Source organism: Gallus gallus, chromosome Z, assembly GCF_016699485.2.
Source record: "Gallus gallus isolate bGalGal1 chromosome Z, bGalGal1.mat.broiler.GRCg7b, whole genome shotgun sequence".
Classification (NCBI taxonomy): domain Eukaryota; kingdom Metazoa; phylum Chordata; class Aves; order Galliformes; family Phasianidae; genus Gallus; species Gallus gallus.
In genome coordinates this window covers 35,629,986-35,654,667 of record NC_052572.1, presented here as the reverse complement: position 1 = coordinate 35,654,667, position 24,682 = coordinate 35,629,986, and the positions used below count along the sequence as shown (strand labels likewise).

The 24,682-nt window shown below is 52.2% G+C and overlaps 2 protein-coding genes and 1 long non-coding RNA gene across 3 annotated transcripts in view; 2 read left to right on the top strand and 1 right to left on the bottom strand.

Moving 5' to 3' along the window:
- The window catches only part of LOC124417515, a 33,660-nt gene extending 29,028 nt beyond the window's left edge, over positions 1-4,632 (top strand). Inside the window, exon 2 of the long non-coding RNA XR_006932438.1 lies at positions 355-4,632. This is a non-coding gene — a long non-coding RNA (uncharacterized LOC124417515). The remainder of the gene's footprint in view (positions 1-354) is intronic.
- A 1,122-nt stretch (positions 4,633-5,754) lies between these two features.
- Positions 5,755-8,647, bottom strand: LOC124417509 (translation initiation factor IF-2-like). Its single transcript, XM_046905645.1, has 3 exons — positions 8,611-8,647; positions 7,670-8,512; positions 5,755-6,350 (listed from the first exon to the last, which is right to left on the bottom strand). Exons 1-3 carry the CDS (start codon positions 8,645-8,647, stop codon positions 6,070-6,072), a joined length of 1,161 nt encoding a protein of 386 aa, XP_046761601.1. The 3' UTR covers positions 5,755-6,069.
- KLF9 (Kruppel like factor 9) lies at positions 8,479-24,327 on the top strand. The gene is made up of 2 exons (XM_003643019.6): positions 8,479-9,123; positions 20,595-24,327. The coding sequence occupies exons 1-2, from the start codon at positions 8,646-8,648 to the stop codon at positions 20,822-20,824; spliced, it is 708 nt and encodes a 235-aa protein (XP_003643067.1). The 5' UTR covers positions 8,479-8,645; the 3' UTR covers positions 20,825-24,327.
- Positions 24,328-24,682: the final 355 nt, after the last annotated feature.

The following is a 24,682-nucleotide window of genomic DNA, read 5'->3' as shown; positions in this document are numbered from 1 at the left end:
TTAGCAAGATATGTCTTCTCTCTGATTCAGTATTGCCCTTTGTAACACACGCACCAAGAAAAAAAAAAAAGTAGTATTCACCTAATTACTGTTGTCAGTAGATTTCAGACAAGCAAAATACATAGAAATAGTCACAGAGATACAAAATTAGCCACAGTGAAGAGGAGGAGCACGTGCTCTTAAGAGAATCACGTCCTTCACTAGTTTCTTACCTGAAAAATCAAAGAGCTATTAGATCACCTGGTTCTCCAAACCCGTTTAACACAAGCTCAGTCAACTAGCTTTGCTTCTAAGTTATAATTAAATTCTACTAACTGACATCGTTGTTCATGCTTTTTTCTGTTCTCTTTACAGCTTTTTCTCTACACATTCAACTACACAAGTCTGCAGTGCTGCCACGCATGACAATCCACCATGGTGAAACCAGAGGCACACAAAGCACGTATTTGAACAGAGCATTAAGATTTGAGAAGACTGGGTGGAAATTATGTGGTGACTATGGGAAGAAAAAAAAAAGAAAAAAAAAAAAAAAGGAAGAAAAAGAAAAGACAGATCTCTGGTGCATGCATCAGTGTAAGTAACCGCAGTGACAACTCTCTTGGCCCTGAACATTAGCTTTGACAATAACCTGCTTTGCAGATTACTGAGGCAATGGTGACGCATCATGCTATGTATGTGACTATATCTGCACACTTCTCATAGACGTGTGGGAGCTAGAGCTCTGAGGTATGCACTTTAGGCTTCATACGTCATGACAGAAGAGTTAGATACCTCAGGCTATGCTACACAGCCTCGCTCTTGTGCTTCTTGTACTGCTGACCAGAAATTGCGCAGCCACGTCAGCAGAGTGAGCATGAACTAATATCCTCTTTACCCCAGCAGGACTCACCAGATCAAATTTAGCACTGTGATAATAGCCCAACACTGGAGCTGACCTGCAATTCAACCATCTCAGAATCAAGGGCAAGGCATGATTTTGTTTGCCTTGTACTGACAGCCTTGGAAAGGCTGTCAAAATGAGTCCACTGAGTAGAGAATCACATTTTAGGCAACCAAGAAGAAATTCAGCTAGGCCCAGGCTGGGACCCATCTCTGAGGTGCTGCAAGGTGTGGCTGACTCCAGCAGATCAGCGCTGAAAGCACTGCAGGTCCAGATTTCCAGCAGGGATTCGTACCCACAGCTCTCAGCTTGGAGCCAAGTGCTCAGGCAGTCTGGAGAACATAGCCTCCACCCTCCTTTATTAAGCCATTTGACTTTGAATGAGTAAGCCTTGTCCTCAGAACACTGACTTGGGTCTAGGTGAGATCTGAACTCTGGTCTCTGGGCTCGTTGGCATTTTGCAAACAAGTGCGAAAGTATCAGAGAGCCTCCAAGCTGCAAACAAGCCAAAGGTCTGGAAAATGTTTGTAGGGGGTGTCAAGTCCTTCCCCAGGCCACTGTCACAGGCAGCAAGATGGGCTTGGTGGCGTGGCTACAGCTGCCTTGGTGTTCTTAGCAGGGCCCAAAATCTAGGTAGATATACAAACCAAGTGCTTCTGTGTATGAAGATCTAAATGTCTGAGTGTGAGCACAGGAACAGAATATCAGGAAAAAAAAAGAAGAGAAATTAGAGCTTATGTTTGCTTAGCACTGAGAATCAGCAGGCAATTTTGAATTTCTGTAGAGTTTAATTGTCCATTTGCTTCTCAAGATATCTAAAACCTCCTTGGCTCTCCCAGTAAAATAATTAAATATATAAAATAAAGTTAGCTTTGTTGACTTGCCGCAAACTTTAGCTTAATTCAGTCAAGTCAGAATTGCTTACCAAATAAAACTGACTAAAAATATTTTACTTTATCTCACTGAAGGCTAACTCTAAAACAAGCATTAAAAAAAAAAAAAAAAAAGAGTGACCATGAAGGTAGATGGTTGACTTAAGGAGAAAAGCATTTCATCGGCCTGAACTATGCTCTGACCTAATTATTACTAAACAGGGGTAAGTGTAGGTACAAACAGAACACAAAACAAGATCTTCTAGCATGTTATTTTAGAATATATCTTTCTGAGATGAAACTTTCTAGAACAAGGTATCTCATCTAGAAAAACAGAGGAACTAAGGGATGGATTAAGGGCAAAATAAGCCCTTTTAGTCTCTCTCTTGTGACCAGAGATGACCAGAGATAATGTGAAATGTGTGATAATGTGATATGCGCAAGCACAGGCACATTCATTTTGCATCTGTCTTTTTCGTTAAGGTTATGAATTGATATTTGAAAACCTGAAAGCATTAAGGAAGTGAGCTGCAGAACCCAGCCCCTTCCACTGGTGAACACACGAGAACCAGTACAAAAATATTACTTAACAGCAGCCAAAATTATGAAAGGAAATTAATGTGTTTAAACCCTCTGTTTCTTACTTGTTCCCACATACTGACCGAACCTACAAGGGCTGGCCCATCCAACTCCAGGAGCTGCAGAACAAAAGAGACACGGATCTACAAAGGCAAATCCAGAGAAGGGTCATGAAGGTAGCTAGAGGACTGGAGCACCTCTCCTACAAAGGCTGAGGGAGTTGCGCTTGTTCAGTGTGGAGAAGAGAAAGATCCAAGGAGAGCTGACTGTGGCTTTCCAGTATTTGGATGGGGCCTACGAGAAAGGTGAAGAAAGGGTGTTGTTTTTTGTTTGGTTGCTTGTTTTACCAGGGCCAGTAATGACAAAACGAGGGACAATGGTTTTAAAACTAAAAGGGGGTAGATTTAGACTGAATATAAGGAAGAATATTTTTACTGAAAGGATGGCAAGGCGCTGACACAGGCTGACCAGAAAAGCTGTGGATGCCCCATCCCTGGAAATGTTCAAAGACAAATTGGATGGAACCCTGGGTAGCCCAACCCCCCTGCTATGAACCGGAACTGGATGATCTTTAAGGTCCTTTCCAACCCTAATCCAAACCATTCTGCGATTCTACTAAATTATCACATCCCAGAATAACAGAACCACTGAATGTTTGAGGCTGGTAGGGGTTTCTTGGTCCACCTGGTCCAACTCCTGCTCAAGAGCAGGACACTGAGAGCAAGCTGCTCAGGCCCATGTCCAGGCAGCTTCTCCAAGATCTCCAAGGAGGAGACTCCACAGCCTCTCTGGGTGACGTGTGCCAGTGCTCCATCACCTGCACAGCACAGAAGTGCTCCCCGGTGTTTGGATGGAGCCCTCTGTATTCCAATTTTTGCCCAGTGCTTTTTGTCCTGGCACATTTATGAAGTGTCCTGGCACTGTTAGAAGGTTGTCTTGCACACTATTAGAGTGGTTCTGTCTTCTCCAAATCCTCCCTGTAGGTATTTACAGACACTGGTGAGACCTCTTCTGAGCTGCCTTCTCTCCAGACTAAGCACTCCCAGCTCTTTCAGCCTTTCCTCAGAGGAGGAGTGCTCCAGGACCTCCATCATCTTCAACTCTCTTCATAATGTTCCTCATACTGGGGAGACCAGAACTGGACACAGAACTCTAGGTATAGCCTCACAAGTGCTGAGCAAAGGCCAAGGATCACCTTCCTCAGCTGGCTGGCAATACTCCTGATGCAGCCCAGGATATCATTGGCCTTCTTTGCTGCAAGGGCACGTTGCTGGCTCATGTTCAACTTGGTGTCCAGCAAGACCCCCAGAGCCTTTTCTGCAGTTACTTTCTAGATTCTTTTACCTCTCTCCTAATGAACAGGACTAATTTTAAGAGTTCGTAGCAATCAAGTATGATTTAGAGAGATCCTGTAAGAAACATTATCACTGCTAATTATAAAGGCAGAAATTTGGTGTCCCTGTTCGTTGCAGGAGAGTTGGCCTTCGGTGGCCCCTTCCAATTCTAAGAATTCTATGATCCTATGATCTCCATTTTGACTGAAGAGAATTTCTACAGAGGTTGAAATGAACGTCCAGAGGAAATCTCTCACCACTGTCTGATTTCATTGCCTAACGCCACCAGTAGAGGCAATTACAGCACTGTGGTGAACAGGTTTACTAGCATTCCCACAGTCAAAACACCCAGCACCACGGCTCAGAGAGCTCCAAACCCAGGCGGTGCCAGAGCGTCGGCACCGCCACGGTGGGAAGGACTGCAGGATGGTCGTGCAGCGACGGGTGCGTCCCGCTTCCTGGGGAGCGGATGCCAGGAGGGAAGCACGGCTCTCGTTTGAACCGTAGTCCTGCAAAGTGGATCACAGGGTCAGACAAGCCCCTCAGACACCTCTCTGTTTCCGGCATAAAGCACCGCAAAAGGGGAGGGAAAGGAGACAAATTCCCGCAAATCGCTGGAAGCCGGACGTTACACTGGAAAACACTTGGGAAGCAATTCTGATCTCCAGGATGTGCGGCGTACCTCAGCTTGCTTCCCCGCCCCTCCCGTCCCGAGGACCCTCTTGACAGGGTTGTCCCGCAGAACGTTCTGCGCCAGGGCTCGGGGAGGGCATCCTGTCGGGATGCCGCAGCCCTGCCCGGAGATGCACGGCGCCGGTCACCAAGCGAGCGTTGCGCCGCACTATGCCGGCCCCGCAGCGGGAGCGGAGTGGGTACCCGCCGCTATGTCCCGCCTCAGCCCGAGGCACGGGGACGGCGGGCGGAGGTCGGCGTGACCGGGCCAGGGACGCCCCGAGCCGGATTACCGGCGGCGCCCAGCCTTCTCATCACGGCCGTGCCGCGGCACGCCGAGTGCGCAGCCCCCCGCCTCACCGGCCGCAGAGCCCCCAGGCACCCGCAGGCCGAGCACCCGCAGCCCTCCCCCCCCACCCCGCGGGGGAGCCCCGAGGACCGCGGCGGCAGCGGGCGGGGGCGGACATGTTGGCGGGGGCGGCCGCTGCCGCACGGCGGGGGAGGGCGGCGCAAGATGGAGGCGGCGGGAGGGGGAGCGCTGCGGAGGGCATCTGAGGTGAGGGCGGGCGGAGCCTGCGGCGGGGCGGGGCCGGAGGGGGGGGTGGGAGCCCCGCGTACGGAGCGGGCGGCCCCGGTGACACAGAGAAAGGGGAAAGGAACGTTTCTGTGTGGAATAGCAGATTAAGTCCCCACGTAGGGAACAATGGAAGCGTTACAAATATTAAAAATCTTGAAAATACCGAAGCTGTTAAAAATGTTAAAAAACAAGGGGGAGAACACCTCCCCCCCTCCCCCCGCCCCGCTGACGACCGCAGTGGCCGCGGTGAGGGCTGCTCGCAGGGACCCCCCCCCCCCCGTCCCGCGCATTGTACCACCGCTGCGCCCATCCCCGCGTTACACCCCCGTGTGTCACACAGCGCGCCGCGCGGAGGGCCCGGCCCGGCGCAGTGCGGGGGGCGGCGCGGCGCTCACGTGTCCGCCTGCGATGTAGGGCAGCAGCCGGGCTGCGCTAGCGGAGCTCGATGTTCCCGCAGCGCGGGGATTTCTGAGAACTGGGGCTGTGTCCTCGCATGAACCCGGCTCGCTGCCTCCCCCGCCCGCTCCGCAGCCTTAAAGCGGCGATGCCGCAGCCGCGCCGCACGTACGCCTGCAGCCCGCAGTGCGGAGCGGGGCCGGGCGGAGCGGAGCGGGGCGGGAGGGAGAGGGGGGACGGGGCAGGAGGGAGGCCGGGGGCAGCAGGCCCGTGTGGCACGTAGCATACTGCACGCCCGTCCTTCATTGTGATCTTCTTCATCGTTATCGCAGTTATTATTATTACCTTTATTATGGTTACCATTGCTCAGTGAAGCACTCGGTGGGGGGGGGGGGCAGCCGTCAATGCTCTCAGCACAGCACCCTCACCGTGAACAGCCTCCGCAGAGGGCTGCAGGACAAAGGTGCTGACTGTCCCATTGCAGCCACGATGTGGGGGCTGCTGGGCACGAAGGAGCCCCCTCAGCCCCAGCCTGGGTGCTGCAGAGGAGCACAAGCCCTGAGAAAGCTGTGGAGGAAGGGGTTTGGATGGCTTTGTAGAGGCAGCGTCAACTGCTGAACCACACGGGATGGCATCCCTCAGCCCAGCCATGGCCAAAGCAAGCCCCCAGCCCACACTCCTGCTTCATGGCACCAATTCAGCGGCGCTGCCCTCAGCCCAGCCCTCGCTGCAGCAGCAGGTGTGCGTACCTGGCTAGCCTCAGGCCAGCTTCTCACACGTGAACTTGACACGCTCGGCACACGGGCACTGACCAGCAGTGAGAGATGCAGGGAAACACCGACCGTCAAGGCAGCCCCTGGCCCGGGGCAGGGAGGGCACCACGAGAAGGCTGAGCCGCAGTGCATTGCCAGCAGCTGGATCCCAGGCCTCTCCCTCACAGCCCTGGGCCTGAGGCCTGCTGCGCTCGATCAGAGGGCGGCTGGCAGTGCTGCCGGGCCTGTAGGCCTTCTCCGTGCCGGCTCTCGCATTGCCCCACTGATCTAGAAAAATGAACGAATGCGGAGGATTCTGTTAGCAACACACCGTCTGCCCACGCTCACAGAGACTGTGCTGTGCTTCCCCAAGGGGCAGAGGCGCTCCCCTTCCCAAGGTGCAGCTCTGCACGGGCAGTGGCTGCTGCTGGGTGAAGGCGCCGTGTTCCTTCAGTACGGGGACGTGTGGAGCACCATGTAGCACCTTCAGGTTTATATGACTGTGGAATACAACTCCACAGTGCTGCTGGAATATCAATCCAGCACGGCACTGCTGGCACTGTTGCAGCCTCACCACCGCCCAGCCCTGGGTGCCATGTCACGTCACATCCAGCAGGTATCAAACACGGGGGTTCTGGAGAGCAGAGCAGTGAAAGAGAAAGCAGTAACTGAGACCACATTTGGGCCTTCTGGCTCTCAGAACACTGCAGATGTTACCACACCAACGGGATGCATTCGTACGTTTTATCTGAGTGGGAAGAACCCTTCAGGGAAGGAGCTCCCACACGCTACACGGGGAGCAACTGACCCCGCAGGGTGTGGGGGAACACTCGCTGCCCACATGCCTCGCACAGCCACACTCTCAGAAGAGCTCTGAGGCGATGGCAGCAGCGGAGCTGCTCACAGGGTGTGGGGAGCTGGGCTGTGGGGGCCGTGAGCAGCTGCAGCCGTACCAGGGACCACTGAGGTGGCACCCAGCTGCCACTGAGCTGCTTGCTGTGAACGGGCCCCGTGCACCGGAACAGCAGTTTGGTTTGGTAGGGATGGAGCCGTTGGAAGCACTGGGAGCTCTGTGAAGGCTCAGTGCTTCCTCAGCATCGGTCAGACATGGATTATCTTCCAGCCATTAGACCGGGTGGCAGGAGGGACTTGGCTGAAATGACAGAAGCCAGCAAACAAAAGAAAGGTCTCACAGGTTCCGTATATTAAACAGCTTGGAACCGAAGGTATTGATGTCATTTCCCAGAGCTCATAAGGACCCGAGTTTAACAGAGACGCGAGCGTGTCCCGAATGCCCTAAGATAATACGATTCCTAAAGAGAAAACCTGGCAACCTACAGCCTCACCGCAGAACGTTGCAGCGGGAACGGCATTTCTGCAGCAGCGAGTTGTGATGCACAGCACCGCCGCTGCCACGAGCAGCGGGGCAGGGGCCGGGATGGCCCCGCCGTGCCCGGACGGCGCGGCACGGAGTCGGCGCGGCGCACCCGGCACCACGCCCAGCAGGCCGGCACCGGCTCCCACCTCGGCCCACGGGGCCGCTGAGGAGAAACACGGGAGGGCTGCTGCCTCACACACCCTCCCCCCCTCCCCCCGAGGACCGGCACCTCCGGCCGCGCGGCGGCGTCGCTGCCCCCTGAGGGTCCGCCACCAGGACCTCGCCGCGGACGGCCGCAGCCGGGGGCTGCCCCGGTCCGGGCGCGGGGCGGGGCGGGGCCCGGCGGCCGTGCGGGCTCTGCGCACCCCTCGGAGCGCGGCGCGGATTGGCGGCGGGCAGGGCAGTGACATCAGCCGGCGCACTTTCCATTGGCCGGCCGGTTGCTGGGACGGCAGGGCTCCCGGCGAGACACTTAACCCGCGAGGCGCTGGGCGGGCCCCTCCGAGCCGCCCCCCCCCGCCCCGACACGCGCCCCCCGCCCGCCCCGCCGGCCCGGACAGCGACCTCCCGGGGTATTCGACGCGCCCGCTGCCCCGCGGGGCCGCCGCCGCCGCCGTCCCTCCGTCCCTCTCTTGGCATCGCCCTTTTAAGCGGGCGCGGCGGGGCGCCCGGAGTAGCACGCGGCCTGCGCAGGGAGCGCGGCGATTGGCGGGGCGCGCGGCGGGCGGACACACCCCCCGCCAAAAGGCGCCCGCGAGCGGCGGGGGGAGAAGGTAAACAGAGCCGGGCGGCCCTGCCCGCCGACCAATCGGGGGGGCGGGCGGGAGGGGGCTCCGCGCCTGACGTGATGGGCCGCGGCGCGGCCGTGCCCCGGCAGCATCGCGCGGGGCGGGCGGGCGGCGCGGCGGGCGCTCTGCACTCCTCTCCCGCGGCGCCCGGCTCCCGGCCGCGCCGGCTCCCCCCCGCCGGCTGCGCGCCGCCCCCGGGGGGCGGCGGTGAGGGCGCTGCCCGCCCGCCCTCGCGCCGCCGCCGCTCTTTATCTGCCCGCCCCCCGCCTCGCCGCCCTGTCCCGCTCGGCGGACGCCCCGCGCCCCGCCGCCCCGGCGCCCGGCGGGCCATGGCGTGCGGCGGCGCGGCCCCGGCGGCCCCGCGCTGACGGCCCCGCCGCGCCCACGGACCGGGCGCGGGCACGGCGCGGCCGCAGCATGTCGGCCGTCGCCTACGTGGACTTCGTGGCGGCGCAGTGCCTGGTGTCCATCTCCAACCGCTCGGCCGGGCCCCCGTCCCCCGAGGCGGCGGCGCGGCTGAAGGTGCCGGGGGAGGCGGAGGCGGGCCGCGAGATGCGCGACCCGCGGGACGCCTGGAAGGACTACTGCGCCCTGCTGGCCATCGCCAAGAGCCTGCTGGAGCTGAACAAGTACCGCCCGCTGCCCGCGCCCTCGGTCTGCAGCGACAGCCTCGAGAGCCCCGACGAGGACGCGGGCTCCGACAGCGACGCGGCCGCTACCTCGCCGTGCTCCGGCCCCGCGCCCGCGCCGCCCTCCCGCCTGCGCGGCGCCGCCGCCGCCGCCGCCCCCAAGGCGAAGCTGGCGGCCGAGAAGCGGCACAAGTGCCCGTACAGCGGCTGCGGCAAGGTGTACGGCAAGTCCTCGCACCTGAAGGCGCACTACCGGGTGCACACAGGTCAGCGCCGCCGGGCGGGAGCCGCGTGTCCTCGGGTGAACCCGGCCAGCGCCGCGCCGCCCCCCGCCCCTCCTCCCGCTGCCCGCGCGCGCCCCCCCGCGCGCTGCCTTTCTCCGCTCTTCTCCCTTCGCTCCTTCCACCGTTTTTTCCACTGCTCCCTTCCCCCTTTTTCGCCCCCCTGCCCGGGCAGTGCCGCGGGCCGGGACCGGGAACCGGGGAGGGAGGCGGGAGGTTGGAGGGGCGGGGGGGGCGCGGCCGCTCCGGGCGGGGCCGCGGGGCTGCGGCAGCCGGAGCGCGGGCTGGGAGCGGGGGGCAGCCGAGTGGGGAGGGTCCGCCCGGCACACGGCGCTGTCCTGGGGCGGCGAGCGGGTGCGGCGCTTCCCGGGGCCGGGAGGGAGGAGGGCGTGGCGGTGCGGGACCCGGCGCGGGGAAGGAGCTGCAGCGGCGCTGCCTCCTGATCCCGGTTGCGGGCATTTCTCCGCTTTGGGTTTTTGGTTTTGTTTTGTTTTTCCCCCCGCCCCCTCTCTTCCCCCCCCCCCCCCCCCCCCTTTAATCCCTTCAGTGCGAGCGGCCGAGCTCAGAATGACGTGTGCGAGCCGCTGTCGGGGTCACTGTGCAGCGCAGCTGCCTAAAAACTGCCCCGAAATCAGGGGTTGTGCGCTGGTTCGGGGAGGAGCGGCTCACAGTGACAAACGCTGCCCGCGCGTATTTCATGCGCTTCGCATATGTATAATAGACGGGCGCTCCTCTCTGCGCCGTGTCTGTCGGCAGCGACGGTAAGTGGCCAGGTACAACGCCCCGCTCCCGGCGGATCGCACCTCGGGCACTGCCCGAGCCCTGAGCGCCGCGGGAGTCGCTGCGGCGCGGTGCTGCCCGGCACGGGGCTGCCCCAGCGGGGGGGGCGGTGCCGCCCCCTGCCCGACCCGCGGCCATCGGCACGGAGAGCCGAGCGCTCGTGCGCTCGGAGATCCGGAATGTAACCGTGCCGTGCTGCGGGAGCTTGGCTCGCAGCGGCAGAGAAAAAGGGATTGGCACCGTTTCTACTTAGTCCCAATGCCCGGATAGCCTCCCCGGTCTGGGAACCAACGCAGGCACGCACGGGGCGGCGTGCAGGGGATGACGTGCGGAGGGATGCGCGGTGCAGCCCCGCGGTGCTGCAGCGGGTGCGGTGCACGCAGCCCCTGTGCGGCGCGGGCGGGAGGCAGCGCCCCGGGGCGGGGGGTTCGGTTCGGCCCCCGACTGCTGCGTGGGCAGAGCGCTGCCGGCTCCGGAACACCGAGGTCCGGCGCCTCCCAGCGCGGACAGGTAACTGCTGCGGGTGGAAGCACGAGCGATGCCGCTGGTGCCAATTGTTTTTATAGATGGCAGAACAATTCCATAGCAACAGTGGGATTCGATTGGACCTCCAGAGTTATTCATAGCGGTGTACTGAAGAGCATTAGTACTCCATTCTCAGTACCATTTTCTTTCCTTTTTTTTTTTTTTTAATTATTATTAAATATTTTCTCTGCTGTTTCTGAGCCTCTTGAATCATTCCCATCCACCTTCCATCAGGCCACCAAATTAAATCACTAGATTGCTTTCTTGCTGCTTCATTGCCTTTACTCGAAGCAGCTATACAGCCGTGGGTAGAAGCTTCCTTGTCTTACATCTTTAACGTTTTCTCTCTGGTCTCCTGATCTTGGAAAATAATTCTGTTCACCTGTGAGCTTCTGGTAACAGCATCTGCCCTTACGTTGAACGGACACTCAATGGGGCGTAGAGTTGGGATCTAAATCTCACGGGACCATCTCTTTGTTAAGCCGATGGGCAGTGAGAGATGAAGTGTCCAATGAAGGCAGAAGGGCAGAAGACAAGAGATGTGATGTTCCGAAGTCAGAAGTCTGTATCTTATGAATGGTGCTTTAATATTGCTTGTTCAGAGGTATCCCTTATTTCAGAAACCGAAAATACCCGTACTCATTTCCTTGGAGTTCAGCCCTATCAGCTGAGCTCGCCCTCCAGAGGACCCAGGTTGGCTGTCTATCAGAACCCGATGGCGGCACCGGCCTTAGCGGTGCCATCTGCTAATAGCACTGCACACCCTCTGCCTGCGGTGTGCTGTGCTTGGTGGGACGTGGTGGGGTGGGGTGAGGAAGGAGCCAGGCAGCCTGAGCGAACCCCGTCCCGCAGAGACAGCCCTTTTGTTTCTCACCAGGTTGCTTGGTGCTTCTGCCATACGATCAGACAGTCCTCCACTCATTCATGCATGCAAACCTGAGCGTATTAGCATGCAAAAGCCCATGAATGTGAGGACGAGCCTGCAGCTGAAACTAAGCCACTTGCCTTGCCTGTCTCATCGCTGCTATGCAAGTAGCTTGGAATTGGTTGTTCGGATTCTGAGGGCGTGGGTAGGAACCCTGCTCGGGTAAGAGCTCTGTGCAGGCTGCTGCCGGCAGCAGCCCCGAGGGGCGTGGCACTTTGTGTAGGAGAGCCGAGGTGGCGTTGTCCCTGCAGCTCACAGCCAGAAGCTGTGTCAGGAAGGCAGGTGGAGGAGCAGGCCTACAAAGTGACCTTACCTCGGTCTCTTAGGCATCCCCCCCCCCCCCCCTCCTGGGACAACGCTAGTTTGCACATGATGTGCAAACGCAGCTGGAGTTTCGATGTGATGGTTGGGGGGGGGGGGGAAGAGCGGGGGATTACAGGAGCGTTGTCTCTGCAAGATAGTCTCCAGTATGGAGGTGACATGGCCAAGTCCTGCAGGATGCTCCCTTGGGGGCCTTCACAGCAGAGGAGAGATGTGAACAAGACCAGAGCCCTGGAAGCAATGCAGAGGTCAGGAGGCAATGAACAACGGCCAAACAAGAAAATGAGCAATAGCAAATACACAGAGTGTTACCGTGGAGATGTAGAGGCTCTTAAATAGGTTGGTTTGGAGGTTTGGTTGTGGCTGGTAGTGTGTAGAGTTATTGTGAGCCTCAGAAATGAGGGGAGGGAGGGGTTGTCAGAGCAGGGTGTGCATGCCCCAGGGTTTCCAGGGGAAGCAGGAAAGGCACATGGGTGCACACACCATCTGGTCAGAAGGGCTGGGCAGGGAGCTAACAGCAAGGTTAGGCAGGAAGGCAGGAGGAGAGAAGCTGCCAGGAGAAACTTAAATTAGGAGCATATATTTGCTATGACATTGTGAATTCAAGCCAAAGAGCATGTGGCTACTGGGAGCAGACCCTCATGGTTAGGAAGGTGGGACAGAGAGGATACCATGAAATTGGTCTCTGAGATGCCTCTTGCAAGACCGATCAGAGTTTACTTGTCTGTGGAAGTACATCCCTCTTGATGGGGAATTCACATTTACATCAGATGCCCTTGATAAAGAGCTAGACGCTCCAAAATTGTGGTTGTGTGAAAAGTCCATGCTCATCAACTGGCTTTTCATCCATTCCTGTCATCGTTGAGACCAGATCCAAGCCACATGAAGAGCTTCGTAACAGGGCAGCTGATGGATCCTTGAGTTGTCCTACACCTGCCTCTAAGAGACGTTCAACAGAGGCCATGGTTGGCACTGAGTGAAGGGAAGCTGAGGAGCATTTCTGGTGGGAAGAGAGAAGAACACTGCAGCTGCTCAGTGCTGCAGTCTAGATATCACGTTGCCTTTCCAGCCCCATATCAGTTTGGTTCTGACTGTGCTGCTTGTTATTTGTGTTCTAGATTACCGCTAGCTTGACAGACTGTACAGATGCTGATGTGTTGACAATCCTCTGCTTGCCCGGAGCTTTTTTGGGTATTTCATGGGAGCATAATCTGAAATTTAGCATTTTAAGTCCTTCTTATCCTGCTCATGCAATGTCACATTGCCAGCTCCTTTAGAAAAAGATGAGCGGGAAATGGAGCCAGCAGGACATTTTTGACAAAACCAGGCATCCATCTGAAGCTCCCTTTCTCAAGGGTTAACAGAAATGTGTAAATTGCTAGAGTTCTGCTAGGCACATTTCCAGGGCTCAGAGAAACATGACTGTACTGACTGGAAGAGCTGCCAGCTGAGTAAGGTAGACACAAATCCTCACGCACTGTTTCCTGATTTTCAGTTGTTTGCTTTTATTTTGTGGTTTTTTTGTTTCTGTTTTTGTTTTCCTCTTTTAAAAATACAAACATTAAGCAACTCCGTGTGTCACAGTGCAGTAGCACTCCAGAAATATTTTTATGGGTTATATTAAATTTAAAAAATCATGTTTAATGGAGTGCATGCGTAGGACAGAAGCAGAGAGCAGGCATCACCTACTCCTGTTTCCAGGTGGCGATACTGAAAATTCAACTCTGTTGAGTTCCTGAACACTGTTCAGTGACACTGATGACTGTGGGTGGGTGTCAGCTGCTTCTGTCAGCTTGTGGTCCCAGCTGTGTGGATCCACCTGGGAGTGACCATTCCCTGCCGTGGGCTGCTGTACTGTTCTGCACTTTGCTGCCCTTCCTTGCCTCAATGAGCACCCAGGCCTGTGGCTGGAGGAGCAGGGAGGAGGTGAGTTAGAACTAACAGGCCAGACTGATGGCAAAGCAGCATGCTTCCACTAACTTTTGTTTGTGGTGGCGTAGTACATCATCCACGTCAGGTAAGGGTAAATAGCCTGGGAACACAATCTCTGCCATAATTTGGAGGGTCTGTTGAAATACTGGCTATTAAATTCACACTAGATTGCTGAAAATTATCTTCCTAAATGCATGTAAAAGTGAGACCACTGTACACTTTGTTTCATAAGGGATGGACGGAAGTCATTAAGCACAGTCCGTGTGCACTGCTGGCCTACACTACTGAGATCATCTGCACATGAGCAGTCTGAAAAGACAGCAACTATGAGAGGCAGGCAAGGTTGGCTTGCTTGGCTCTTGCCTGGGATGGGCCAGTTTGGCCATGGACACTTTGGTCCAGCTCCACAGACAGCTGCAGCACTGGTCTTTTCAAGGCCAGGTCCTCCATTGGAGGCCAAAGAAAGGCCTGAGGACACGGGGAAAGCTGGGGAGTCCTAGTAGGTCAGGGATTTGGTGCCTGGACTCCTGGCTTCAGGGAGGTTCTCCTCCAGGACACCTAGCCACAAACCTCCCCCTGACACAAAATGGCTGTGCCAAGCTGTTCCTTTCTGCAGCTAGGGGGTAGGGAAACGTGCTGTGATACCCAGCACGGTGTATCATTGGAACAGTGCTGGTGGCTGAAAGACGTGTTTCCACGTCCCTGCTCTGCTGAAGTCTGAGGAGGGTCCTCTCCAACTGGGAAAAGTTTCTGCTCCTTACCCTGTGAAAGCTGTCCTCCCCCCTAGAAAGTGTTTAATTATCAGGACAGGACAGAAGCCTAAGCCCAGTGTTCTTCAATCTTATGTAAGGATTGAAGCCCTGAGCACCAGATCAGAAGTTGATTTCTCTCCATTGCTCAGTCAGTATTTCAGTATTACTGCAAAATGGATTCCTCCATTCAAATGAAGATAAGATAGAAAAGGAAAAGAGGTAGAAGCTTATCCAAAGGACCCAAGAGTCTTCTGTCAAGGACACTCTGCTCACTTATGACAAGTGTAGGTTAAACTCTCTGATGAGATTTTTCACCTTCCAGAGTCCCTCACTGACTAGTAGGTACAAGGAGGTACAATTCCACAAAGAAAGGCTTTTTTAAGGCTGACAGGGAGGGGTGCTAGTAGAGAACCTTAAGGATGCACCTTACATCTGGTGATGTATCAGATTAGTGGTAGGGCTGAGTCTCGCTGGGCTGCAGGCATGAGATGTGGCTCCCAGCAGCTCAGCAGTGGTGGCTCTTAGCAGGTGGTTTTGCATCTGCTCTTCTGAAAGAAACTCGAGCACCTGCATCTATAAGCAGCTGTTGAATGGTGGTTTTAAGAATGTCAGGGTAGTGTAAATACATGCTGAAAGCAGCATTTTAACATCTTAATCTTCCTGTGATGTTCAGTCCCGGGTGCTGGTGAAATAAACCCCCTGGTGCAACTCCTCTGTCCATTGCCTGTCCTCTAAGCAGCACATGATCTTCATGAAGGATGAGCTGGCCATGATTTAAGCATTCCAGAAACCCTTGCTCTCTGCACACAGTTCCTAGTCCTCACTGCTCTGTTGTTTCTCATCAGCTTCTCTACTCCATGGCTGCCGTGTGTTTTAATGCTCCAGTTTTTTGGAACATCTCAGAACAGGAAAAAGGCAGCCTGAAAAGCCTTCCGTCTGTAGGCCCAGAAATGGGTGTTCAGATGTTTGTAAGTTCCATCTTCATCATAACATCTTAAAAAGGGACAGTCAGAATCCAGTGTCACACAGGAAGCAGTTCATTCATATATGTGGGGTAAGCAACTACACTGGATGAAAAAGGTAAGAGACCTAAGATATAGCTGTCTTCTGGCAAGGAAGAAAGGCTGCCCTTACTTTTAATTTTTTTTTTCTTGTAATGAGCTGGAACATGTTCTAGATACTTAGTTGTCTACAGAACCTGTGATTTTTCAGGAGACACTGAGACACTCAGGAGTGGCAGCTGAGTGGGTTCACAGGAAAGTGTGGGGAAAATAGGAAAGGTTATAATTGTTGTATCTAAGTCAAGGAATTATTGTTCAGGACCAGGTCTTCTCCAGGTACCATGATTTCTTGGGAAAGTTCGAGCTCCACAGCCTCAGAGATTCAGGAGGATCTTATAAGATGAAGGCAGGAATTACATTTTCTTATCTGAACCATTCAGAGTTGATTATGCACATTGAAGCTATGGGAATGTTTGTTTGTTTTTTTTTTCCTTCTGCCTTCCTGCAAATAGTAGACCTGTTTTCCTAAGGTAGTAACCCTAACTCTAACCCTAACCCTTATGGCAAAAGATTTCACTCTTTGAGCTTTCCTCGTTTGTGTGCTTTCTCTTTTCCATCTTTCCTTTCATCATCTCATCTTTGATGGGATGGGTCAGAAATGCACAACCTGCTCTTGTGCAGTACACCTGAGCTTTCAGGCTGGTGCTATGAGCAGAGATGGATGTTGCTGCAGCAGAAGATGGTGGCTAGTTGTGCCACATCCCACAGCCAGAGACAGAGTCCAGCACAGGTGCTACATCCCAGAAGTCAAACTGGGATTTCTTCAGTTTTGATGCTTAATACTGCATTAATTGCTGCTGTGAATATCTGGCAGAATACTTCCACCATGTGCCTGGTGGTCTCTTCTTTAATATGCAGGTCTGTCAGGGGCGTCCATTCATGCAGCTGTAGCTACAATCCATTTGGCTGTAGTATCATTAGCTTTGATGGCAATCTGTCCTGTGTTACCGTAGGTCCTGGTGTCCAACTTCACTTCTGTCAGCCAAAAAGAATAGTACAAGACTAGCAAAGCATCCATCTTGGTCATTCTGTCATCCACAGCAACAGCCATCTCTGAGTGTCTTTTGTGAAGTCAGTGCTCAAGCAATTTTTGTAATTCACTTAAAATTAGTAGCTCATCACAGAAGCTCAATTTGCTCCAGTACCAGTACATGCCCTGTTACAAGACAAATGCAGAATTGTCAGCTTTGTCTTCAGCTATTCCAAACGTGGCTTTTTTTTTCTTCCCCTGTATGGGAAAACTATAGACCTTCTGTATCTCTTGCTTGTCTGAATAAAGTCATCTTTTCTGAAGCCACCATGAGCTGCAGATCCTAACTTCAGCCATCCACATCTAACACAGCAATTTACAGTGAAAAGGCAGATGAGAAATCACAATCTCAGAACTACCTGCACTATTAACGAGACTGCTAATGCCCACTCTCTCTATATGTACATATTTATTTTCCCCCAGAAACCCTTGCTGCACGAGAATACCACCTGGGAAAATCAGAAATATTTCAGGGAAGGGCAAAAAGCTAAGGAATTTTCAGTCTAGTCAGAATAAAATGGAAACAAAATAACGTGGAGCTACCTCAGGTTGTGCAAAGCAGCCTGGATTTAGAGTTTAAACTCTCAGAGAAAGAATAAACAAACTACTTGCAGTGGAGAGTGAGGAGGAGAAACAGTGATGGAAGGTCAGGTAAAACAAGAGGAGCAGAGTTGGAGAGGATTTACAGTGGTCTTTGTATCTATAGGGGATTTAAAGCAATCCAGGGTTGCAGGAGCAGAGAAGGCCCCTGAAGAGCCAACATTAGGTTGCACTGTTATGCCATCTTGGCATAAACTGTGCCCCCCACTGCACCTCTGGTGGCAAAGCAGATAAAGAACGGGAACTCTGTAGATTAACCCATTAACCCATTCCTATTATCTGTAATCCAGTTTGTTTCAGTTCTTACTTGTGTGATTACTTGTGTAACCTGGATATTTCTATTGAAGAGAATTATTTACACCTTTGTATATTTGGGTAGAGTCTATCACACATAGTTTTGAGGTATTGTGGCACACCATTGGCCCTCCCTTCATCGACTGGCAGAAACCCAACATCAGGCATGTTTTAGAAATGTAAGTAGCATACTGCCACCGAAGGCAGCCCTGTATAACAACACCCCGTTTTAGTGGTTTGTTCTGTTCATTTCAAGCCCTAGCTGTACTGCTCTCAAAACTGACGGGGAAAAATCATCAGGAAAACGTACCTCAGGATTAGACATGAAACCAAAATGGATGCCTCTGGGTGGAGGCAGCTCGAGCAGCATTGCAGCCGTGCTGTGGCCTGCCCACCTCTGCAACACCTCTGCTGCTCTAGGAAGCAGCGTGTCAAACTCAGCCAGCAACTGCAGGGTCCGGCTCTGCCGAGCACACAGCCATCGCCTGTCATCAGGCATCTCTGCCTTGCCTTGAGAGCCTCCCAGTGCACGGTCCGCTGCTGTGCTGCATCTATTCAGTCAGTCAGTGAAGTGCTGTCGCTCTGGGTTCATGTAATTGGTGATGGCTCCGTAACTGAGGGGAGCAGCAGGTCTCCAGGCTCGGAGACAAACACTCCGGGCCTGGAGAAGTCTCCCTCCCCCTTGTCTCTCTGCTTGTGGAGTTCTAACACTTCCTTGTGTCGCGGATTATGCCTGGCCTACTTTTACACATGCGTTTCTGAAGCAGTTGTGACAGTCTCCTAGAGTTTGCACCGCCCAAGTGAGGAAACCCTTTGCTGTTGCTGCACTCTGATGTGTGGCAGGAGATGGCCTGCACCAGGCCCCAGCTCCGTGCTTCAGGAATCACCACAGTCTGTGTCTTTCAGTGCCCTGAGCCCAGGGCATGACTCCACCACACCAGGCCCCCGTGGCCTCTGCTCCCATCCCAGGGGTGGGTGTTTCTGCAGGGAAGATTTCCTTTCCTCCCTTTCCTGAGGGGCGATGGTTGTGTCTGGACACTGTGATGCTGTGAACTGGCACGAGGGATCCCAGGCCAGTGCTGCCTCTTCCCAGAGCCTCACGGATACCTTGCACCCCACAGCAGGCAAAATGGCTGTGCAGGGCAGCGATGGTGGTCACACCGCTCCCATCACTTTCCAGAAGGAACCAGAAAACAGGCTCTGTTTTTTCTTAACTTCTGCAAGCACCAAAAATTAAACGCTGCTTTTAGCAACCAGTTTGGGATATTACCATGCCTAAACACTAGAAGCCTGAGCCCCAGATTCCATGGCCCACAGGCTAGGTGCTTGGTCTCTATAGCAAATCAGGCACTTGTCAGGCTGAAGAGCTGCCCTGAGGCAGATGATGGTAAGGGCTGGGATGCTTAGCTTCCTCATTTATGGGCAGTATGGCCATATATGAGATGCCTCTGTGCATGCAGAAAGAGCAGTACCACTGAAATGCACAGGATGTTGAGTGTGGGCAATGGGCAGAGCATGGGCAGACAAGACCCATGACCCCATCGCGCAGTGCCTGCTGGTGCCATACTGAGTGGTAGCTGCGGCCAAGGCCGTCACATGTGTGGGTGAACATACTGCTTTAATTAATATATTTTACACAGGCAGTGATTGTTTAGAAAGGCTTCCTTTCTAGAAAGCCACACTGAAAGGAGCACAGCAGGGAGGTAAGAGGTCTGTAAGAAAGCCCTGCAGGCCAGGATGGCTTGTGGCTCCATCTCCTCCACCATGATGTACCAAACACAGATCAGCCAAGCTCAGTGCAGTCTGCACAGCAGGGAGCACCGTGTAAGTAGAAGGCTGAACCATTGCAACATCTGTGTTATTTAAGAGACTTCCACTGAGAGCCCATTTATCTCCAGAATCTCAGCTTATCTGATGCGCTGTCAGATGTCTCCTCGCCATGGCATCTTTGGGATGCCAAGGGCCATTCCCCTGGCCCCTCGCCACACTCCATTCTCCTCCCAGGACCTCAGCGTTTCACTTCTGGCCGTCTTCCTGTCTGCAGCACAGTCCATGTTAGTCTTCAGTCTTTGTTCTCGGCTGTTGTGGCTGGGGAGTTCTCAAGGGCACACACTCTTGTAGAGGACTCTTTTTCTCACAGTCTGCAAATGTATAGGGAGCTCATGTTTTGTGCCAAATTGCACAGTACCGTAAAATAGTGGAGTTCTTCAAATTTCTTTCCAATTCTTCCAAGATGGAAAACTCCTGGGACAGTTTTTATATTTCATGGCTGACTATAAATAGCTGTCACATAGCTGTCATTTGTATTCCCTTCAGGAGATTCTTAAGGAATTAAGGCATCAAACAGCTCTGGTACATGATGTATGTGACTGAAAGCTTTTGTGCAAGCCTAAACGTTTTTTATTTCCTTTTGTGTCATGGAATAGTCAGCTTTGCAAAGACATTTGTGCAAGGTCCAGGCAGCCTGCAGGGCTGCACCGCAGGGATCTGGGGTGTCTGGAAGTTGACAGTGGGTATTGTTTGCTCCTCACAACCTTGCTTTTAAAAGAAAGGTGCAGTGTGTTCTAGGTTAAGGTGTTTGGTTTGGTTCTTTGCCACCGCTGCAAACATTTATACCGGTAGCGCTGCGATAACAAAATAGTTGTCCTGCCTACAGATTGAACATTCAAGAGAGAGGGGAGAACATCGCCTGCTGGAACATCTCAAATTTCTGGGGGAAGGGAGGTGAGGGGGCAGAAGCCTTCCACTGGCAGGCATCATGGTTTCTGCTCTGCAGATTTGCAGCCCTGAGGCTGCAGTGCTCTCCCAGTTCCCTCCCTGCTCAGTTCTTCCTAGGCAGGAATTGCAGGTGAAGGATTTTCTTTGGCTGCTTTTCTAATAGTTACAGATGGTTCTGTTCAGCAGAATGGAAGTACCAGAGGAGCAATACCAGCATTCCCCTCTCAAACCGCCGTAGTGCACTCGACATAAGGAACACAGAGGCGTAGGCAGGTCTCATCTGTTGTTATGACAGTCTGTGGGGTCATGTAAGGCTCTGCACTGGAGCTCGAGCTGCATGCCGTTAGAGGGGTTTTGGCTCATGTGGGTGGCGAGAGCAACACCTGACTGAGTGAATCGTCAGCAGCTCAGCAGGCACCCGTGCCCCGGCGGGAAGCAAAGGCCGCATCCCTGCGGTCAGCGCCACCCGCAGTCTCCCCCCATTGCTTGAACACTTTGCCATGCTTTCCTCCCTACAGGCGAGCGGCCGTTCCCCTGCACATGGCCTGACTGCCTTAAGAAGTTCTCCCGCTCCGACGAGCTCACCCGGCACTACCGCACCCACACCGGTGAGAAGCAGTTTCGGTGCCCTCTCTGCGAGAAGCGCTTCATGCGGAGCGACCACCTGACGAAGCACGCTCGCCGCCACACCGAGTTCCACCCCAGCATGATCAAGCGATCCAAAAAGTCCAGCTCTGGTTCCTTGTGAAGGCAGAGCTGGCCCAGGAAGGGGAGCGGGGCGCAAGAGCCACGGCTGTGGCCCGGAGAGCAGCGGCAGAGGGGGCCCCGCTCACCATCAGGAAGCACATGTAGCTGATGTCCAAAACCTAAGCACTCGGCGTGCTCCGCTCCTGCTCTCCAGTGCTGGCTGGGAACAGCCATCTTGATGAAGGGGATAGCGGCAAGAGGGAAGGACGGGACCACCGCCTTCCCCAGTCTGTCGCATTCGGACTGGCGTACATATGTCCCGCGGGACGGTCCGGCCAGTGACACCACAGTAGCGTGACTCCGAGGTCTTTGTGATTGCTGTGTCATGAACATGTTTTGTTGAACAATGTAATGCTGCTTGTGTTTAGAGTCTGTCAAGTAAAACCACTTTCCGAGTCACATAAGTAATTCTCAGATATAAACTCCATAGCACATTGTAGAAGTGGGTTTACTTCTATCTCAGAACGATCCTTCATTTTAAAAGACTGTTAAGAGAAACATTACATGTGTTACTAATAGCATCTGATTGATATTCTGAAATAAGGTGAATTTATACTCAAGAAGACCTGCGAAACTAACTGGGTCTTTTTAATTTTCCTTTGTATTAACTATACTTTTGAATATAAGCTGCACTTTTCCAGTAAAAACATGTGTAATTCAAGCAGATACTTACAGCAAAAAACACCAACACAACAACTCAGTCATTTTCTGACCATATGTGTATTTAGCTCTGTTATTCGTTTACCTGGAAAAATACAAGTCAGCCTACATAGTGTGGCGGGGAGGATGAGGGCAGAAACATACGTCTCTCAATTGATCTATCTTTTCATTTGTCAATAAATACAGTACTGTACTATAGAAATGCCACTAACAGTGCTTTATTCTGCTGTGTTTTGTTCGAATGGATGCATAACAGCAGCTACCATCTTTATAAACTGCTGCTTTTTTACAGGCTTTTTCTCTTCATACACTTGCCTTAAAGATTTATTCTCTTCATACACGTGCCTAACTCCTGCCACGTCCAATGGGAGTTCCGTGTGCTTATGGAGAGAGTAGACCTTTCCTTAAGAGCACTCTGCTGATGGAAACAGCTAAATTTATTGTAAAGAGCACTTCAAAAGGGCTCCTGTATCTCTCGATCGCTGTTTCTGTGGAGTATGAGGGAAAACCATGAGCTAATTGGAAATACAACACAGAAGGTGTGTCCTAATATTCCTTCTGGCATCAGCTTCCCTGGGTACCGTGCAATCGTACCTGTGTCATACGTGACACATCCAGTACTGATCAAGGCAATACTACATTTAATTTAGAGCTGCATTTTGCTCTCTACGAGGAGCAAAATCATCTCTGAAGGGAAACGTCCAAATCACGATAATTTTCTGCGCATTTCACCTTTTTTTATGTTAAAAGCAGTAACCATACAAGGTTATTGGTGGGTGTTTTTTTTTTTTTCCCCTCCCCAGCTACTTGTAGGGGGGAGAATTATGTTTACACATTATTTCTTCCAGAATCATTCTTTTCCTGTTCTGTTTTTACTCCTTCCTCCAGAAGAGGAAGGGTAGGTGCAGCCCTGCTATAGAGACTTAGGGCCCAATTCATCTCGGGAGTAATCACACTGAAATCTGAAGTGTTTCCACTGCAGATGAATTTAGGTCATCCTGTAAAATTCTGTACATAAAGATCCTGTTAGTACACCTGCAGCTACAGTATCTTATTGTTTTACCTGATAAAAAGCTTGCTTCCTAGAAACAGATGTTAAGAAATGAACTCAGAGAGTAGAGTATTTTCTTCTACAGTTGTATAAGGCTTTCAGCATTAGAAATCAGTTTGCATATAGTGTTTTTACCTGTGTAGTTCTTGATAAATTCCGTCTATGTGAAGAGAACTGCTTTTAAGGCATTAGGGATACTGAGCAGCCTGTGGAGTAAAAGGGATGTGTTTTCTTCAGTGAAGACATCAGGAAACCAAGCACACTTTCTACCTCCGTTTCAGCTTTGTGAAACATTTATTTTAGAAACCAAACTTTAATTTCTGGTGTCCAAATTGAGTTGTAGGAACGTAAGTTCTTCCTAACAAAAAGAGGTAGCCTCGGTATTTCTACTGATCTGGGAATACAGAAATCATTCTGCTTACCAGTAGTGCTAATGCTGCCTCGTTGAGTGGTGTCAGGGCCACGCGTCACCCAGTGAGATTCTGTGGAGCATGCGCATTCATCTTCTGTCTTCCCCGTGAAGATCATAGTAAGCTTTTGAGTCTGCCCCACAGTCTGGGTCGTTGCAGTTTTGTAGGACAAATGCAGTACTTGGAATATTAAGGCCTGGTCCTGCGAAGTACACGACACCCTCACACGCTGTCAACCACAATGGGAAGCCACATCTGATAAGCAGCTCCTAAACCAATATGCAAATATTTTGGTCACTTAGTTACCTACACATGAAAGTAAATGGCCAGATTCATGGATCCCAGCTTCAATATTTGGGGTAGAATGCACATCTAAGGAAATTTTGTCATTATTTCTTTAATTTCTAAAAGAATTAACAAGGGAGGGGAAAGTACCAAGTCCACAGAAGAAGGGAAAAACAGACTTAGGTTGTTATCACTGATGACAACATCCTGTTTCTGAAAAAAAAAAAACCCTTCTGAAGCAGTAACCAATTTGCTCTAATACATGCTGTATTTCAGCATAGGACAGACGGCATTAATGTGATTCATTAACCACTAGCAGAGTACATGGGGAATGATCAGGTTTAGGGAATTCATTTTATCGTGTTATTCGTTAGGGTTTTTAGTTGTTCTTCTAGTAGAGACAAAGAACGGATCTAACACATGAACAAACTCCAGGTTAGTTTTCTGCATCTTGAAGTTAAGTTTTGAAGAGTGTTGCGATGTTCGAAAGAAAAGGAAAATCAAGTTCTCTAATACCATTCGTACTTATTGTACTATTTTGGAAATAATTAATAGTGCTGAAGTTAGGACAGCTCCTCTCCTTGGTTAAGAAAGCCCATTACTATAGAGAAGTCATGGCTTTAAAGGTATAGCTATACATACTTCAACCTATTTCATTTTTTGAAACAGTTTTTCATGACCGTTATTACAGATGTGTTTTCAGTTTGCAGATGGACTTAGTCCAGCACACACCAGACTGGACGTGTTCTTCAAAATGCTGTTTTACAGATTCGTGATCTGTAACACTGTAAAATACCAACCTCCAGCAGTTTAATCAGTTTTATTTTTGTACAGTATTCGTATCCTTTATAAGTTATTTTGCTGTCCTGTTTTGTAAATCACATGAAATTGTAAAAAAAATAAAAGCAAAAAGAAAAAAAAAAAAGTAGGCATAGATGTTTTTGTACATATGTATATATATTGTCCAAATCAAAAGGAAAAAAAAAAGAAAAAAAAAAAAGAAAAAAAGAAATGTCGTTCTGAATGTTTGGAGTCAAAAGGTGATCATGTAAACCAGTTTGGATGATTATTAAAAAAATGCTGCTGCACACAATGAAATCCATGAGTTAAGTGCTATATGAACCTGTTTCAAAGGTCCTGGCATTGCTTGTTATTATCAGTGAAGCTTGGGTCTTGTGTCTCTGCTTTTCCCAGCTATTTTCACAGGTGCTCCCTCCCCATCTCGTGGGCAGGCACAACTCGCTGTGGCGGTAGGCAGGGGTGTTCTTCACTGGCTTGCCTTGTCCGTGCAGCCTCTGAGGAAAGAAAGGGCAAGGAGCCTTGCCCAAGAAGCTCACTGGCACTTTCAGTCGGGACTAGCTAAACGCTACCAATACAAACTAACATCATTTGGCACCTGGGAACCGTGCTTGAGTGCGGCAGCAAGATGGGACCCAAGGGAACACAAGCCCCT

Coding starts and splice junctions, on each gene's coding strand:
- KLF9 (XM_003643019.6), top strand. CDS start 8,646: ATGTCGGCCGTCGCCTACGTGGACTTCGTGGCGGCGCAGTGCCTGGTG. Junction 9,124..20,594: donor GCACTACCGGGTGCACACAG/GTCAGCGCCGCC, acceptor TCCTCCCTACAG/GCGAGCGGCCGTTCCCCTGC.
- LOC124417509 (XM_046905645.1), bottom strand. CDS start 8,647: ATGCTGCGGCCGCGCCGTGCCCGCGCCCGGTCCGTGG. Junction 8,513..8,610: donor TGCCCGCGCCCGGTCCGTGG/GCGCGGCGGGGC, acceptor GCGTCCGCCGAG/CGGGACAGGGCGGCGAGGCG. Junction 6,351..7,669: donor ACGCCGCCGCGCGGCCGGAG/GTGCCGGTCCTC, acceptor TCATTTTTCTAG/ATCAGTGGGGCAATGCGAGA.